The 17,772-nt window shown below is 36.5% G+C and overlaps 1 protein-coding gene across 4 annotated transcripts in view; it reads right to left on the bottom strand.

The window, feature by feature from the left end:
• Positions 1–17,772, bottom strand: part of MAP2 (microtubule associated protein 2) — a 282,883-nt gene that overhangs the window by 21,926 nt on the left and 243,185 nt on the right. The window contains exons 9-14 of one of the 4 annotated variants that reach the window (XM_055089803.1): positions 12,720–16,478; positions 12,318–12,524; positions 12,011–12,145; positions 9,074–9,135; positions 5,497–5,667; positions 4,411–4,558 (exon numbers count right to left, since the gene is read on the bottom strand). In XM_055089803.1, coding sequence (XP_054945778.1) covers positions 4,411–4,558; positions 5,497–5,667; positions 9,074–9,135; positions 12,011–12,145; positions 12,318–12,524; positions 12,720–16,478 — 4,482 coding nt within the window. The remainder of the gene's footprint in view (positions 1–4,410; positions 4,559–5,496; positions 5,668–9,073; positions 9,136–12,010; positions 12,146–12,317; positions 12,525–12,719; positions 16,479–17,772) is intronic. The other 3 variants (XM_055089809.1, XM_055089807.1, XM_055089812.1) reach the window with 3 other exon arrangements.

The following is a 17,772-nucleotide window of genomic DNA, read 5'->3' as shown; positions in this document are numbered from 1 at the left end:
CTAAATAAAAAAAAAAATCTAGATCTCCCCTTAGAAAAGTGGGATGTTATAAAAATTTATTCACAGTGAATCTTGTACCTGATTGTGTTTGCAAATATTTCCTTTATAAGGAAATACATCTCAGCTCTTATTAGAAAAACAACAACAACAATTTCTTTCCTTAGAAAAGTAGGGTGTTGTGGCAATATGTTCACAGTGAATCTTGTACCAGATTGTGTTTTCTCCCATACTTTCATCACTAGTTTGCGGTTTGGAGTCAAATCAATAATCCTTCACTGTCTATTAATAATAAAGATATTGTGAGGTGTATCTCTTTGCCTCAACTTGATGTTAACCTCATTTTATCATTTAACTCATTTCCCCTCATTTTCCTATGCTATGTTTCTCACATTATTTTTTTAATGTGGGTTTAAATGCCATTTCAAATGCTTTTTTGAAAGAATAATGATATAAATGGGTCTACACCTTAACAGATTTCAAAGCACTTTTGTGAATACCAAACATTTGATAACCAAACATACACACATGCAGTAGAGGCAGCTCTTATTACGTCTAATTTAACAGTAAAGACATTGAGGTTCATTTACCCAGATGATACTCAATGCTAAGCCAGATATGATATTTAGCTTCTTAATATTTCTTGAACTTTATCTTAACTCTAAAAATCTTTCATCTAAAATAATACATTGATTCCAATAATAGAACACTGATTTACATTGTTTACATTTATTATACAAATTCTTTCACTTTTTAAAATATTTTATAGAAGGGCATGATTTTTATTTTTTACTACTGAGTATGTAACTTTGTAAAATCAATGAATCTTCTGGAAATTTTGTAGAGGATAAAGATATAACTCATTAATTTTAAAATCAATGAAGTAAAAGGGATCGTAGAGTCATCTGATGTAATTCATCATCAGTGCAGAAAGTTCTTCCTGAGAAAGGAGACAATTAATCTTTGCTTAAATATTTACAAGGAGTGAGCTCAAGAGCGCTTCTGAGATCACTGTAGTCTGCAGACAAAGTAAATCTACCCATTGGTCTAGACTCAGTCTCCTGGATAACTAGAATAATTTTACTTCCTCTCTCAGTGAACAGTTTTCACATATCAAGGCAAAGTTGCCCTGTGTCCTTTTGGTCTTTTAGTAGAAGGGCAAGACATGGGTAGACTATTCAACTGGCAATATGAAATGGGATTTGAGAAGAGTAAAGTGATAAATTAGTGATTTTTATTGCTTTCCACAAATATGACATTTCAAGACCAGGATAATACAACCACATTCAACTTGTCTTTTTATAGATTCCTGGCTATAACATTTGTTTATGGCAAGGTTTTGATGTTGGTTTGAGTCAGTCGCTATGTCCTGAAAAATCTCTTCAGAAACTTATTTCTTCCTCAAATGTATTCTCCATCACGTCCTCACTTTTAAATAGCTCAGGTCTTTTGGGGAGAGGGATCATCTCTGTATTATGTGCCACTCTACCTAACACTGATGTCTTTTATGGGGCCTGAACACAGCAGGAGCTCAACATTTTTTTTTTTTTTTTTTTTTTTTGCCGTACGCGGGCCTCTCACTGTTGTGGCCTCTCCCGTTGCGGAGCACAGGCTCCGGACGCGCAGGCTCAGCGGCCATGGCTCACGGGCCCAGCCGCTCCGCGGCACGTGGGATCTTCCCGGACCGGGGCACGAACCCGTGTCCCCTGCATCGGCAGGCGGACTCTCAACCACTGCGCCACCAGGGAAGCCCAACATATATATATTTTTAATGGTATGAATTTGATTCAGAATTTATCCAAGTGTGCTGAGGTATTTTTCACTTCATGGAGACTGAGTTAAAGCAATAATCTGGATGTGCATAACAATATTTACTAAAAGAAACATTTGTGTAAAAGTAAGAGTTATTTCTATACCCCTAGAAAATGGCTTTAAGTTTTGAAAAAGTAAAGGAGGAAGGTTCTGTGTTATATCTGGAGAATGAGAAAAAAACACAAGTATTAAGAAGCTCTTAATGCTGCTGTTCAATAGATATGATCAATTTTTATTGTAATAAATTATGTTCTAGTCCTCAAAAATGACAAATTTGAGTGTTTCTTATTAGTTCTGAAATAGAAAAGATTAAATCTAAATGACTAAAACGATTTTAAAAATATTTATGAGTTACTCTATGACACTATGCTCTTATTTATCTTGTCAACTCTTCAATGACAATGTCTTTCCCTCCTCTTGGGATGAATGAACTTCCTGCATAGCACTTTCTTTCAAATCTTTTCAATAGCTGTACAAAATGCTAGAATATTCCTTTGTGCAGTTAAGGAGATAATAGGCAAATGGGAGGAGGCAAACTGCTTGTTCTGCTAATTGTCCCTATGCCTTTTAGCTATTGCTATGTAGAGCTAAAATAGACCCTATGTCCTAGATTATCAGAGTATCCATTATGTTCATTACCAAATAATACAATGTCGTATGCTTATGAGCATAAGTAAAGGTAAAAAGTCAAAATAGAATTGGCTCAGAACATAAAAAGCAATTTGTATACAGATACATTTTAAAAGGCAGAGTACAGTGGCTCAAAGATGTGGATTTATGTAAGAAAGTGTCATTTTGCTCCCATAGCAACAAATACAAGCATAATTCAAGGTGTGCCTTTGGGAAGCACTCGGTGCCTCTGTGTTGGCTCAACATCCCTGGGGTAATGGTTGATGCCCCATTCCAACTCCACGTATTTGGAGTTAAATTCTCTTCTCTGGAGATTACTAACTCTTAAACGGCTTCTTTGCTAGTTCATTTGCATACTTTACATGTGTTAAGGTGAAAAAGAGTTTTAGTGATTTCAAAGTGTTCCTAGCATGTATTTCAAAGGATGTTAATGCTTCATGAATCCAAACGGTGTGGGACACAAAGGCTTTAATTATAATAAACACTTTCACTGCAGGCAAAAAACACTGTTTAAGTGTCATACAAAATAGTCACATTTGAAGTGGGGCAATTATTATTAAATACTTAGAAAATAAGTGGTGAAATCAACTATAATGTGATAGTAGTAGCAATTTCCAACACTTTTGTAATGGATTTTAAATGACAGAGATGCTATTCTCCAAATGTTTCCACCATTTTGTAATAGTTTTTAAATGACAGGGATACTATTCTCCGAGTGATTCTACAGAACAGTTCCCTAATACTATTTCTTCTAAACAAATATAGAGAAGACATTAAGAGGACAGGTTGTGAACTTATCAGTGGGCTGAAAACCAAGTTCAACCATTTACTAGCTGTGTAGTATTGAACAAGTCTTTAAAAGGTCAGTTTTCTCATCAGTAGATTTAATGAGGTTATTAATATCTAACCATCAGCATTGTTAATTAAACTGATTGAAAAATGTGTCTTAAGATTTTAGCACATATATGTGATTAATAAATGGTAGTATTTTTGTGGTAACAGAAACACATTTATGAAAATAATTTAAATTACTAGATAGTCTTGGTAGCAACACAGCACATAAGTGGGTAATGATTGGAACTTTTTATATTCTTTACATAAACTGTGATAATTGCTGACCATTACATTATGAAATCAAAAGAAATTGAAGCTATTGCACAGAACATGCTATGTTTACAGCCTCATTGGAATGCAAATTCTTACCAAATTGAGCAGGATCCTTCATTTTGATTGTTGATTTTCTAGTTAGATTTTAGGACCTGGAATTCTAATAAAGGTTGAGCTTTTATATTTAAAAAGTCCCTGGACTTCCCTGGTGGTCCAGTGGTTAAGACTCGGAGCTTCCACTGCAGAAGGTGCGGGTTCCATCCCTGGTAGGGGAAGTTCGGTAGGCCGTGCGGTGCGGCCAAAAAAAAAAAATCCCTATCGGTTTTCTCTACTAATTAGTTCTTTCGAATTTTCTTTTTTACTTTAAACTTGAAGAGAGAAAATATATTCTGAAAATGACTTTATTTCAATCCTATTTAATGGATAATGAGGTAGTATGTACTCATTTCCTCCATCAGTTGTTTTGACTCAAATAATTGTTTTGGACCCATTGATAGCCTGGATCTCTGATTCTTAGGACAAATATAATCTGATTTTAATGCATATTTTATTTGCAAATGTAAAATATAAGTAAGCTACTCCACTTAAGGGATTTTTTTTTTTTTTTTTTTTTTTTTTTTGTGGTATGCGGGCCTCCCTCTGTTGTGGCCTCTCCCGTCGCGGAGCACAGGCTCCGGACGCGCAGGCCCAGCGGCCATGGCTCACGGGCCCAGCCGCTCCGCGGCACGTGGGATCCTCCCAGACCGGGGCGCGAACCCGGTTCCCCTGCATCGGCAGGCGGACGCGCAACCACTGCGCCACCAGGGAAGCCCAAGGGATTTTTTAAAAACGAATGAAAACGAAGCCAAAGCAAAATAAACCTACTAGTGGTCCGCCGTGCAGAAGAGGAGATAGAACTGTTGAGAGAGAAGGAGTTCTCATCTCTGTCTCCTGATACGCCTCGGCGAGGAGGGAGAATGGAGGACGGTCTCGGCAGAGAAGAGCGCTTTTCTGGGCTCTTGGATACTCCATCCTGATTGGGGAAAATAAAACGACGTTGGGTTCCTGTGAATCTTTGTTTTAATTATACAAAGTAATTACATTGCTCTGGCTAATTTTCCTCCTGTGCTGATAGATGAATTTCTTTTAATCCACACTACTGACTTTTATATACTTATAAGCATTTCTGCTTCAAAACTTAGAAAGAATTCAGATTTGCCTAGAGGTTTTATAAAAATATATTATTTTGGAGTTAGTGCTAAAAATCGGTTGTGAAATTCAAATTCTAAATGATAACATGGATAAAAATAATGTGCTCAAGAAGTCTCCAGGTAATTAATAATTTTAACTGAGAAGTCTTCATCAGCATGATAATGTATTAATCAGAAAGGACTGGCAGAAAGGCACTGCATGCACAGTATTTAGCAATGATCACCACCATATACTGTGCACTTACATGACAGGAATGCTAAGTACTTTACATCCATTTATGATTTAATTTTTACAAAAAATGTTATATGCATTTTAGAGCTGAGGAAACAGCTTTCATCAGTTTATGTAATTCTTTCAAAAATCACTGAGTTGAGAGGTAGCAGAGTTAGTATTAAATCTTGATGTGTCTGATACTGAGCCCAAACTATTATATTATCTATTATACAATTTTGTACAATATTATATATAATATGCCATATGTAACATCATATATAGTATATTTTGTATTTGAAATTTTGTTAAATATCAAATAAATAATTAATTATGCATTGTATATCTTACAAAAAGACATCTATTTTTTAATGATTAGACTATTTATAACTATTGAAACACTTAATTTGTACTTGTTTTTAATAAGGTCTATTGTTTATATGTCAAACACTTCAGAACTGAAAGTCTTTGCTTTCATACATTTACTGAATTGTGTCCTTCTCCCAAATTATGTTCCTTTCTGCACCTTTGATTGGCTTGCTGCCTTACCTTGTTCCCTGATTCTGAGTATGGTAAGCGGTCTGTGGAGCCCGCTGAGGTGGGCTGTATGAATAAACTGTCAGAAAATGTAGCCCTTTTAGTCGTACTAGGGCAGGCTGAGCTGCATCGTGGGGACTTTGTGCTACCCTGTAAGGCAGGAATCTTTGACAAGGTAGAATTCTAGCCATGAGAGAAAACAAACAAAAGCACAAAATAAACCAAACTATGAAGTAAAGGAAAAATTAAAAAAAAACATGTAAACATATAAGAAATTAAATGTCTGCTTTTAATAAGAACACATGATAAATGGTTATAATCAATGATAGAGATGTATATTATGGGAGAACAAGAGATTTTCATTGAATACATCTTTTTAACTGGAACTAACTTAAGAATACATATATAATGAGAATATAGACTAAAATATTATTTATAAATTCTATGTATAAGGTCTCTGATTAAGCCATAAACCTTATAATGATACCATATTTGGAAAATATCTTGAGAGTCTGTTGGAATTGTTCCTTTAATAAACACAGCCCTTAAATGGTATATATAATCAACATTTTGATCACATTTCAAGAACTTTAGAACAAAGTATATTTAAGGCCTAATAATGGAAAATAGTTCTTTTCTAAGTTGAGAAAATGTATTTTCAGATTATCTACACTGATTTCATCAGAAAATTGCAGATTTTATATATAATGAGTTCATTTTATGAGTCAAATGCATACCAGGGACCAAGTTATACCATAGAATTAATAACATTTTTATGCAGAGACCACAGTTTGTATGATGTGCTATAAATTCTAAAAATGAAAGTCAACACTGACTAGATTGCCCATAAAAATCACAAGACTTATTTCACAGGTGTTGATAATCCCTGGGAAGATTGTCGGCAAGAGCAAGTGTAAGTGGGTTGGACATATATATACAGCTTTTGGAGAAAGCTATGCTGGCATGCCACATGTCTCAGGGGAGACTGTTAAAAATACAGACAAGTATGACAAAGCCGAGGAGATTTTTATCTTCAAATAATTAATATGATTTAGCCGATACAAAAATAGCAGTTGAAACTAAGATTTTTATCTCAAGTTGTAACCTCCATAGACACTTCAAAGAGGCATAAGTATTCACAGATTGCACGAACCACTTCTTGCTTTACAGACCCAGCACCTTGAGTGGGAAGTATAACTGGGTCAGCACAAGTCATTCTTTTTTGACTGATGCTACCCACAAATTAGTGAATTTCAAAAGTGTGGAATAGGAAAGAAAAATGGAGTAATTGGATTGCCTCAAATTATGAAAGACATCTACTAATCTCCTGCTAAAAACAAAACCAAAATAAAATGAACAAACAAAAAAACTCAAATGAAATGAAAGATTATAGGTTAGGTTCACAATAAAGATCAATTGAAAAATCGGAGAGAACTGTTCTGATGGATGTACTGAGTTAATCTTGAGGTTTTAGGAAACATAGGAAGAGGACGAGGTTACAAGGAAAAAGGAGGATTTTAAATGAGAAAAAGTTAGAAAGAATGGTGGTCTAATCTCTCTTCTTCAGAAGGATGAGATGGGCATTTACAAGGAAGAAGGTTAGTTTTTGTGTCAGATGTATATGGTCTCTGTCCAAGTGTAAGCATTGAATGCTAATTCTTGTTGAGTTACTTGAAGACCAAGGGACTTGAACATTTCTGAAAGATTTTGCAAACAATGTAATCTTAAAAATTATTTTCCTACCAAGAGAAAGCTCAGACTTACTTTCTGTATCTGCTCCTAAAGACTTCCACTTTTAAAATAATAATAATAATAATAACTATTGCTGTTTATTGAATAAATACTATGTTCTAAGCACTATAGAATGTACTATTTCATAAAATTACTGTACTTGGTGTTTACAAATCACTTATGATATAGGAATTTTTACTCCTCCCCTTATTTTTGGAAAATTAAGACACAGGAAGAAAAAGAACATATAGTTAATAAACGTTCAAAACTTGGATCTGGCCTGTTTCATGGCCCTGCTCTTAACCAACACAACCCACTAGTTCCCCATCAGAAACAGAAGGTAAAGAGATACAAATCTTGAAGTAGCAGTGTGGTCAAAATAAGGACTAAAATTACCAAAGCGATGAATGGATTCTATTGCTTGCCATAAGTTCAGGAATATGTCTGAAAACATTTATATAATAATCAAATATACATATATTTTTTAATCAACATAAAGTCCCTTGGCTTCAATATGATATACAAGGTTTGGCTGTCATTGAAAATGAATTCCTATGTTTCACAATAAATAAAAAGAAGTCTAAAATTTTATTAGTTTTTAGAAAGCTAAACAAAGAATTGTGATTTACATATGATACGTGATGGCTAAGACCCAGAACATTGTGATACATTACTAATTATCATCACTCAAATTATTTGTTGTAATTTTAGGATTCCATGATAAGTCTTTTAACTTTTTTCTTTCAATGAGAAAGAAGTAAAATACTTTGTGTTGGTTTTGGTCTTTTGAAAGTTTAAAAAACATGATTAATAATATAAAAATAAAATTTGCAAAATAAGAAATATAAAAGATTTATAAACATAGAAGAAGCTAAACATCATTAATACAACCAAATTAAAACAACAAAATATTTCATCTCCATAACTTGGTAAATATAGAAAAAGTATAGAGATATCTAGTAATAACGAATACAAGCATGTTCATATACAGCTGGAGGACATATAAGCTGTAGAACCTTTCTGGAGGACAATTTGACAATATGCAGCAAAAAGTTTAAACGTGTACTTTCTTTTTGAAACAATGATTTTGCTACTAGAAAATTATCCTAAGGAAATGCATATTGATACATTCATAGATGTAGCCAAGAATATTTCTACAGTAATACTGCTAAAATAACAGAAAACTAGTTTGAATGTCAACTAATGGGAAATTGATTAAGTACATCACAGTAAAAATATAAAATGCAATATTATGTAGTCATTAAAATGACGTACAAGAATGTTTAATGACATGGAAATCTGTTCATTGTTTAATTAAAAAACCGATATGTGGTGTTTCCATCTTTGTTATTAAACCTATAAATGTGTAAAAAAAAATTAAGATTTTATGTCAAAATGGTAACTGCAGTTAACTTTAGATAAGGAGATAATATATTTTTACTTATTTTTCTCATCTACATTAATTTTCTCATATTCTTATTTTGTAAAACAACAATGAAAATGTGTTGTAAAATACAGTTTAGTGTTGATTATAATGGTTTATCTTGATTCTACGAAAAGTAAATAAATTGGGCTCCCCCACTTTTGCCAGATCATTATGGTGTTTCACATGTTTTTGTCTTACTAACAAAGAGGCAGCCTAAATCCCAGCTCTGCCCTCACCAGCTACCATCACATTCCAGAAGACATTCGGACATGCTGAATGCCATCGAGAATCAGTCTGGGTGAGTGAATGATCTAAAATGTTTTAAAAGAGTAAACATCTAAAGTCTAAATTTTATCTAAAATTATTAAAACATTGCCACTAATACCAAAGGGAATGTTGAATGAAGAACAAGGAAAAAGTTATTTTACTCACAGACACTTTGTCCTTTGCCTGTTTAAATACACTTGGAGCCTGAGCTGATTCAGCACCTGCTGCTGTTGAGAGAGGAGACAAAAACAACCCCACACTTAGTGGCTAAAGACTACATAAATGCATTTTTAATGCCTTTTGGATATTCAGCTGTGTCAACAGACTAATGCAAAGCGAACTTTGTTTATATTGAGACTCAAATTCAGTAACTGAAGAAACCCAAATAATAAGAACATTATAGCATGTGGCTCCCACTATAGAGTGTGCTAATTACTATAACCCAGTGTTTACCAAAGCACAGGTAAGCACACCAAGTAATTTTCTATCTGTTACCAATGTACCCTTAAATTACTATTGATCCTTCAGGATGGAAATCATAGGACAGTAATCCGAATGCTGCAGAATTTAAGGAAAAGGGGAGTGATTGGTTTCTAGGGAGGGCATCACATAAGAATATTCACAGAGATTCCCAAACCTTCTTTATGTAGCCACTGTCATATCTACAGATATTTCTGCATTTTATATTTTAAACTGTCATGGTCCACCAACCCCTTTCCCTCTGCACCCCTTCATTTCACAATATGAATGACACACTTGTTTGACGTGAAACGGACCACATGAGAAGGGAAGGGAAGAAAAATGGCTTGTCAAGAAGAGAAAACATGAGGGGAATTTTAAGTTAAGTAAAATAGACCATGTTCTACACATGCACTTCCTGTATGAAATTATTACCACATCTGTTACTGTTGTTTCTCTTGCTGCTGTTTTATACTTCTGGGTTCAATTTTAAACTCCATCATCTCTAGCATAATTTCTGCTGATGACTTACCTGACTTGACTTAAATATCTTTCATGATTGAACACAACCCTTTGTGTTTGGGGAAACTGTCCCTGTTTAACAGTTGGGCTAAGAAAATAAAAGGCATAAACTTGTGTGTTTACTTCCACCTTAATTTTCTTTCACAAGAGAGAAATCCTCTGGAAAAAAAATACTTATCCTTATAAGCGCTCCAAATGAGTTTCAAAAAGGTTTCTTATGCCATGTGCAGTTCTAATACAAAAATAGTAACGGTCTACAATATGTTCTATGCTATTTAGGACTGGCTAGTAAGATTATTCGCAGACTCTGAAACTAATTTTGTTTCTAAAAGAAGCAGCGCAAATTATGCCTCTTTACTATTTCTACAATATAGCTCATTTTTTCTGCGACATATATACTTTGCTTTAAGTCAATGAAACTCATGTTTGGTATACGCTTTCTGTTTGGGTATCTTAATATCTGAATAAAAAAGGAAGATCCTAATTAGTCCAAAGATCTTAAATTTCCTTTAATGAATGAAATAAAGAGGCAAGTTATTCTCAGTGAGGCATATTGAATACTAATGACATGCAGGTAACTTCACCAAACCATCTGACATCTCCTCTGAAACTGTACGATCCTAATATATTTTTCATCTTTTTAGGTGGCATATAGGGCTTTTATGCCCCAACCAAGAGATTCTGCCTGTGCAAGCATTTTTCTAACTAGAAGAAAAATTCCAAGTTTAATGAAAATGTACTAAGTAAGATGCACTATAAGATTTAGAGATGTCATGTTAATTCCTAGCTCTTAACTTGGAGGAACCCCTCATTCTAAACCTTCATCATCAAGGTGTGTGTATAATTATGTCTTCTACTTTCAAATCCTGCCTTACATACTAGTTCTTGAAGGATGCTCATGAGATATTTCCTATATGAAGAACACAAATTTAAAATACTTGAAATTTTTAGTGGCTATCATGAAACCATCAACGTTGATTTTTTTTCTTACAAGGGTTAATGCTGCTCCTAACCCTTTAAAGCCATCCAAAGATTCATATAAAGGCACTTCTCATGTATAATGGATTGGGAAATATTCCTTTCTGACTTAAGAACTCTGATGCCTTCTTTTGTAGACTGCAAGTGTGCCATTTAATCAATGCTAAAATAAAATATATTCTAAATGAAGAGTATCCTAATATAATTATACATTTAAAATAAATACTTTGCACTGAAATTTAGGAATAGAGTTTACATTATAGATATTATGTATGGTCTTTTGTGATGATTTGTAACATGTTTCACTCCTTCATTCCACTACTTTTTTAAACGGTAAAAGAAGACAGAACAATAAGAAGGTAGGAAAATAGAACTAAACCTAAGTTCTAAGATATTGGGAGGGAAGGGGTTTATTAAATTTTAAATTTATTAAATTTTTGAATGCTACGTTATGTAGGGGAATTTAGCAGTTTGGATCCAACGCATTTAAGAAAATCCCAAGGACAAAATGTCAGCTAAGAGATGTAGTATCACCAGAAAGCCTGGCTAATTTTGGATATGAAAAATAAAATCTGATGGGATTACCAGACAATTTCCTTTTCCTTTTTTTTTCTTTCATCCAAAAGCAAAGTAAGTTTTCAACCACAATTTCACCCCAGATTTGCTTTTCATTTTCCATCTCAAAATCACTATGCATTCTTGGTGGTTCTCAGTAAATTCATCAACATCAGTAACAGATTTGGCAATAACAATATAGAAAATAGGACAAATACATATGGGTTTTTAAGCATGAGGGAGATAAATAAGCAAAATAATGAGAATGCATACCACGGTTATATTCATCGCCATCGTCTAACCAAAAACACAGAATGAAAATAGGAATCCCCAGAACGTGACACTAGAGCACAATGCCAAGATACAATCACTGTTAAGTCTGAGCATGACAAAGAAACAGATGGTCATGACCTCTTCTGCAGGGAGGGAAAAAAAAAAAAAAGAATAATGATACAAGACACTTAATAGCGAAATTGTTCATGACTGCTGAGATTCTTGGAAGAAAAACAAAACGAAGCTGCTACAGTAATGAGATAAAAAAAATACATGTCCATGTTTGCCAGCCACATTGCAGAATTGAACAGTCACCTGTCGTTTTCCGCTTAACACAGGAGAGATGAGTTGGTCTAGTATATTTGATAGCAGGTTTTAAAATGAATTTCCTGGAGGGAGAGTGGGCCTGAACTTCTGTTTTTTTAGCAAGTTCAGCCTTCTTATAAACTGCTATGAATAAGAAAACACAAAAAGCATACCATCAGGAAAAAATAAACACTTGGAGCAAAACCGAATGAAATTTCATCAATAATTAGTTACCATGGTTAGGCAGTTTCTTCTACAAAAGAGTAATAATGAATTACTTCAAAAACATTTTTAAAGAAGTGATTGTTAAATGAACCTTTTTTCCTTCTCACTTCATCTCTGGAGACTGTGCTAGGTTCCTTTTTAGCTATTTTTCTTTCAGGAGTGGAAATTCTGCCTCTCCCGGTTTTAAAAGGCTTTTCTTTTCTATGTTTCTCAAGAGATGGTCTCCGAGCTTCCTTTTCAGCTTTCTCCTCTTTAGGAATAGTTTCTAACTGTTCTGTCATGATGCTCCTATCATCATCTGCGGATCAAAGCAAACCATGACAACAACAACAATGAAAACATTAGTAACAAATGTACAAAATCCTTCATCTATTTAAAAAAATGCAAAATCAAGAGATAAAGGGTCATTTAAAAATGTTTAAAATGAAAAAAAAATTCCACTAGGTTACTGGATTTTATTTGGGAGTAGAAAATTAAAAAAAATAATGCACACCTTGAGTGTCCACCCAGAGGCTGTCAGCATCCATGATGGAGTCATCAATGGTGGTCTCGTCTTTGTAATCATCATAGGTTTCTGTCTTATATTCTGAGAGTCCAACCTCTTCTCTCTCAGGGGAAGCCGGAGCTTCTGGGGAGCCATCCTTGGGTTCAGCCTGGGCTTCAGCTGCCTCTTCTACTTCAAGCTCTTCTTCAGCACGGGGGGATGGTCTCCTTTCTACCTCAGGCTGCTCTAAGGCTGCAAAACGCACACTGTGGGAACCCGACTCCCCTTCATCAGTTGTGGTTTGCACGACAGTGATGAAATCATCCTCGATGGTTACAACGGACTCAATCACTCCCTTGTGTTCACCAGGGCAGGTCTCCACCAATTCCTCCCTGACACCTGGGACACCCAGGTCAGTAATCTGAAGGGTGTCTGAGCGGAAGAGCAGTTTATCATAATCTCCCCGGGCTTCTATCTCTTCTTCCTCATTCTCAGCCTCTGCTGGTTCAGCTCCAGTGGCTTCAGCCAATGGTTCTGTAACATCAGAGGGCGTGATAGATATATCTGGGGTCTCCTTGTTTTCTTCTTTTGGCAGCTGAATAAATTCCATCTGGACGTCAGCTCTCTCATCTGCGGCTAAATCAGCCTCTGAAACAGCAGGTGCACAGGGTATTTCCACAGACAATTTGATGGCAATCTCATCTTGAATTAGAGAAGATTCTGGGGAAATTTCCTTCTTGCCCTCATCAGCTTTCAAGGACTCCATGGTGAGGCTTTCATGCTCACCGCTGGACTCATAGGACTCCTCTTTGTCTACAGCCTCCTGGTGCACCAGGTCAGGCTTGGCCACCTTCTCCTTGACTTCTGTTTCACTAACTTTTGTGCCTTCTTTCACGTGGCCAGACTCAACACCCATAAACGCATCTGCCTCCTCAGGTGCTGTGGATGAGGGGGTGAGGTCCTGGGTAGCCTTGAGTTTAAGCTCTGTTTCCTTTCCAGCATCTATGTGTAGCCCTGAGGCCATCTGTCCAAAGTCACTGATTTTAACATCTAACTGACCCTGGTCAGCTTTCTTCGCAGCAAAATCCAGTTCTGGTTCAGCTTTTTGGGATGGTTCTACTTCAGCTACCTCTGGCACGGAACTAAGACCTTTCTCTGCTTTCTCAGCCATGAGAGGTGATGCATCCTTTGAGACTGTCAGTTCTTTGGCTGAAGCTTGCTCATGGGTTACTCCTAATCCAAAAGTTTCAACTTCATCACCAGCCTCTTCTGTTTCCTTGGTATGTTCTTTTGAATCGGCATGTTCTTCACTTTTTTCTAGTAAAGTATCCAGCTTATCATTCGCTTTCTTCTCCTGATCAAACTCCCTACTCAGTCCTGATTTGTCACCAGAGATAGGCGGGGATGCTTCTTTCTCAGCACTGAGTTCATCTTTGACTCTTCCAGCAGCTGCCAGTTTGACTTCAATCAATGAAAGATCCGTGACCAAATCTCTTCGTGCTTTATCATCAGTGCCTTCATAAAAGGAACCACTCTCCCCAGATAAATTCTCACTGTCTTGAACAGGTGATGGGAGTGGGACTGTGTATTTATTGAACACACAGTAGCCCAGGTCTTCGAGCTGACTGTCAGTTTTAACAATGACGTGGTTTTCATCAGTGACAGGGGGGAAGCCAGTACTACTCTCCTCCACCACAGTCTCTGATGGGATTGATTTTCTCCGGGCAACCTCAGCATCTGCACTCACGGAAGCTAATCTTGACCGTGTGCCTGCCAGGTCTAGCATCTCAGGCAGGTCAGGTGCCATGACAGTCCCATTTTTGTAATAATCTTTGGCTAGGAAAGGTGACTCACACGATGTTTCGACTTGGGTGTTTTCCTCTCCAGTAGCTTTTTCCCCCTTTATCTGTTCCTTTTCTTCTTTGCTTTCTGTTGGGAAGCAAGGGGCTTTGTCCACTGCAGGTGTTGTGGCTGGAAGGTAATCATCTCCTTCGTCCATACTTCCACTAGTGTTGGTTAGAATATCAGAAGCAAGGGGAGAAAGATCATGCCCCCGACCAAAGTTAAATCCAAGGGCTATGGAATCCAGGCAAGACATGGGCAAATTGATTGACATGCTTCTTTGCTCTATTGCAGACCTACCACCAAGTCCTAAACTCCTGCTTAGTGTCAAATCATCTTTATTCTTACTGTGGAGATCCCTTTTCTCCCTATACACTTTGGGATCAATAGTGAACATTCTTTCTTGAGGAGAACTGGGTTCTTCAGGTAAGTCAGACGGATAACTCTGTGCGAGAGTGCTATACCCTGCTTCTTGTGCTGGAGCACTGGGCTGGGAGTCTTTCTCTGCCGGAAGTGCCTTGTCGCCGTTTTTATACATGGAAGATATGGTATCAAAAGACTCTTGGGCACTTTCTCTTGTGTCACTCAGTTCATAGTAATCACTGCCTGGCTGGATACTTTTTGTCACTTCTTCTTTCAAGGCAGATGTTTCAAAGTACTTGGACATTCCTGACTTATCTTCATAAAATGGCAAGTCAAGCTCAGCTGATGTTACAGCTCCAACTCCTTCAACCTTATTATCTTTATCAGCAACTTTTTCTTCAAAAAGCTCCTGGGTGGCACTCGTTTCACTTAGTGCAGCTGGTTCAGTCATGACTTTTTCCGGTGTCTTAGAGGTCATGGCTGAATCGGTAACTGCTTGCTCCAAACTTACAGGGAATGAGTCTTGTTTCAATATATCTGTGGGAAGCTCCTGGCCTTTCGGTTCTTCTTTGGAGTAGGTGTGCTCTGTGGAGGGCTGAATTACACCTGTTTCTTCATCTGTCAATTTTGGGGCTTCGCTCTCTTTTGACACAGCTTCTTCGTCAGAAATGGTTGTTTGTTCTTCAAGCTTTAGGTGAGGTTCCTTTTCAGTAAGTGTAGATTCCTGTTCACTGAAGGTGGGAGTCTCTTTTATCTGCACACTCTCTTGCTTTATTGCCCCTTTCTCTTCTCCTAAACCTTTCTCTGGAACATACTCTTCCACAATCGCAATGTGAGCATCTTTGGGTGATGTAACTGCCTCTAAGGCTGGTGCTTCTGCCATTTTGTCAGGTTGATCCTTATGCGGCTCTTCAACTTTAGAACTATCTTCGGCAGTCGCTGGGCTACCAGTTTCTTCCAAAGATTTTTTGTCATCTGGCTGTAATAGGGCAGGGGCAAAGGGCGATGCTGCTGCAACAATGTCATTTTTTGTGACATCTAAAGGAAGAGTGAAGCTTCCACCCTGAAAGGGACTTGGCATGGGAGAATCGAATTGTTTCCCTTCCCATTTTGGGATGTCCTCAAGTACGTCTTTTTCCTTCATGGGTGTTAGGGGGCCAGGAGATACTGGAGCAACTAAACCCCACTCATCCTTTTTTGCTTCCATTGGCATTTGGATGAACCAGTCCTTTTGCTCTTTTGCAGCTGAGGGCTCTGTGGGAAGGCCAATATCAGGTATCACTAGGCTCGGTTCTGTCTTCTGATTTGTGTCTTCTAGGCTGGCACCCAGAGTATGCCCAAACAGAGTGGGAGGTACTTTTTCTTCTTCTGTGTCTTGCATGTCCTTTTTATCAGGGGAAGTTTTAGTCGTCTCAGGCTGAGAAACTAAGGCAGCATGTTTAAGGTCTTCACCAGGCTTACTTTCTTTCTCTGACTCCTCTTCCTTCTTGTCTAATGGCTCGGCTGGAGAGGGAGTCAATTCCTGTTGATCATGAAACTCCATCTTCGAGGCTGTAAGCAAACCTGAAGTAATTGGGTTGATTTTTAAACAAATAATAGGCAATTGCTTTCAGGCAGTAAGCTTAAAATTATATTTTGAAATGGCAAATGAATGGTAGGGTATAAAGAAAAACTATGAAACATGCAAGCATGCTACTCATTTAAAAATCAATATGAAAATGTCAGGACTGAGATATAGTTGTACAATTGCTAAAATGAACTCCCATTGTGAATTAATGTGTACAGAAATTGTAATAAGAGTATGTTTTGAATACTCTTTTTTCCTTTGTTTGGTCTCTCTAAACAGTATGTGATGTGTACTGTAGTAGAAAAAAAATTTCACGTGCCTTCTACAGATAAAATTACAAATTAAAGAATATTGAATAAGTAACTAACATTAAGGTACAAAAGAATCTATATAGTAATCTAAATATGGGAAAGAATTGATTTCTACTGACCTTTTTCTTTTGTTTTCTAATTTGTAAGTGAATTGGCAGGCAATGGGCAGAAGGCCAATTAAGTTATAGTTATATGTGTTAAATAAATTCAGTTAACTGGATTGACAAGTTCCAGGACCAATTTTGGGGGCACTGAAAGGTTACTAGAATAAATTTTTAGAAGTCATCTGAGATTAAATTTCGGTAATACAAATAAATGATGACTACTGACTTTATATGATATGACCTAAATATTGACAAGTCAATTTCTACCACATATCAAAATTCTTAAGTCCTAATCATTACTTACTCTGTATGGTAGATGTAAGAAAATCTGAATTATACTGATAATACTGGGAAGTCATGTGACTCACAAAATTTTAAAGAGTCAACTATTAAAATTCTTTCTCTCCTTGGTCATGACCTCATTCTCTGGAATGTGACCAACTGGCAGAGCACTGACCAGTATTGGCTTTAGAGATGCTTCACAGAGATTAAATGACTCTTTTTAATTTTTATTTGTTCACCAATCCAAAAGGCTTCAGAGTCTCAATTGTATTTTAAGGTCAAAGTTATTTCACTGTGGTCAATAGGGCTAAATGTAATTATCTGGAAAATAAAACTCAGTCATCTCCTGAACAGCAAGTGTATGGATCATTATTACCTTATATACTTGTGTGTCTTGTTGTCACAAGAGAAAAGAAATACTTTACGAGCTTTCTAAGAAAGGTTAGATGAATGAAAACTCAAGAGATGTGGCGATTATCAAAGAGGTTGGCTGCCATGGAAAGGAAATGATATGAGAAGCATCAGCAGGCGCTTTTAAGGAAACCAAACCAGTATTCACTGAAGCATAAAAAAATATAGCACACTGCGGTTGC

This window comes from Physeter macrocephalus, chromosome 2, assembly GCF_002837175.3.
Source record: "Physeter macrocephalus isolate SW-GA chromosome 2, ASM283717v5, whole genome shotgun sequence".
In the NCBI taxonomy this organism is placed as follows: Eukaryota; Metazoa; Chordata; class Mammalia; order Artiodactyla; family Physeteridae; genus Physeter; species Physeter macrocephalus.
This window is presented reverse-complemented; position numbering and strand designations above follow the sequence as displayed.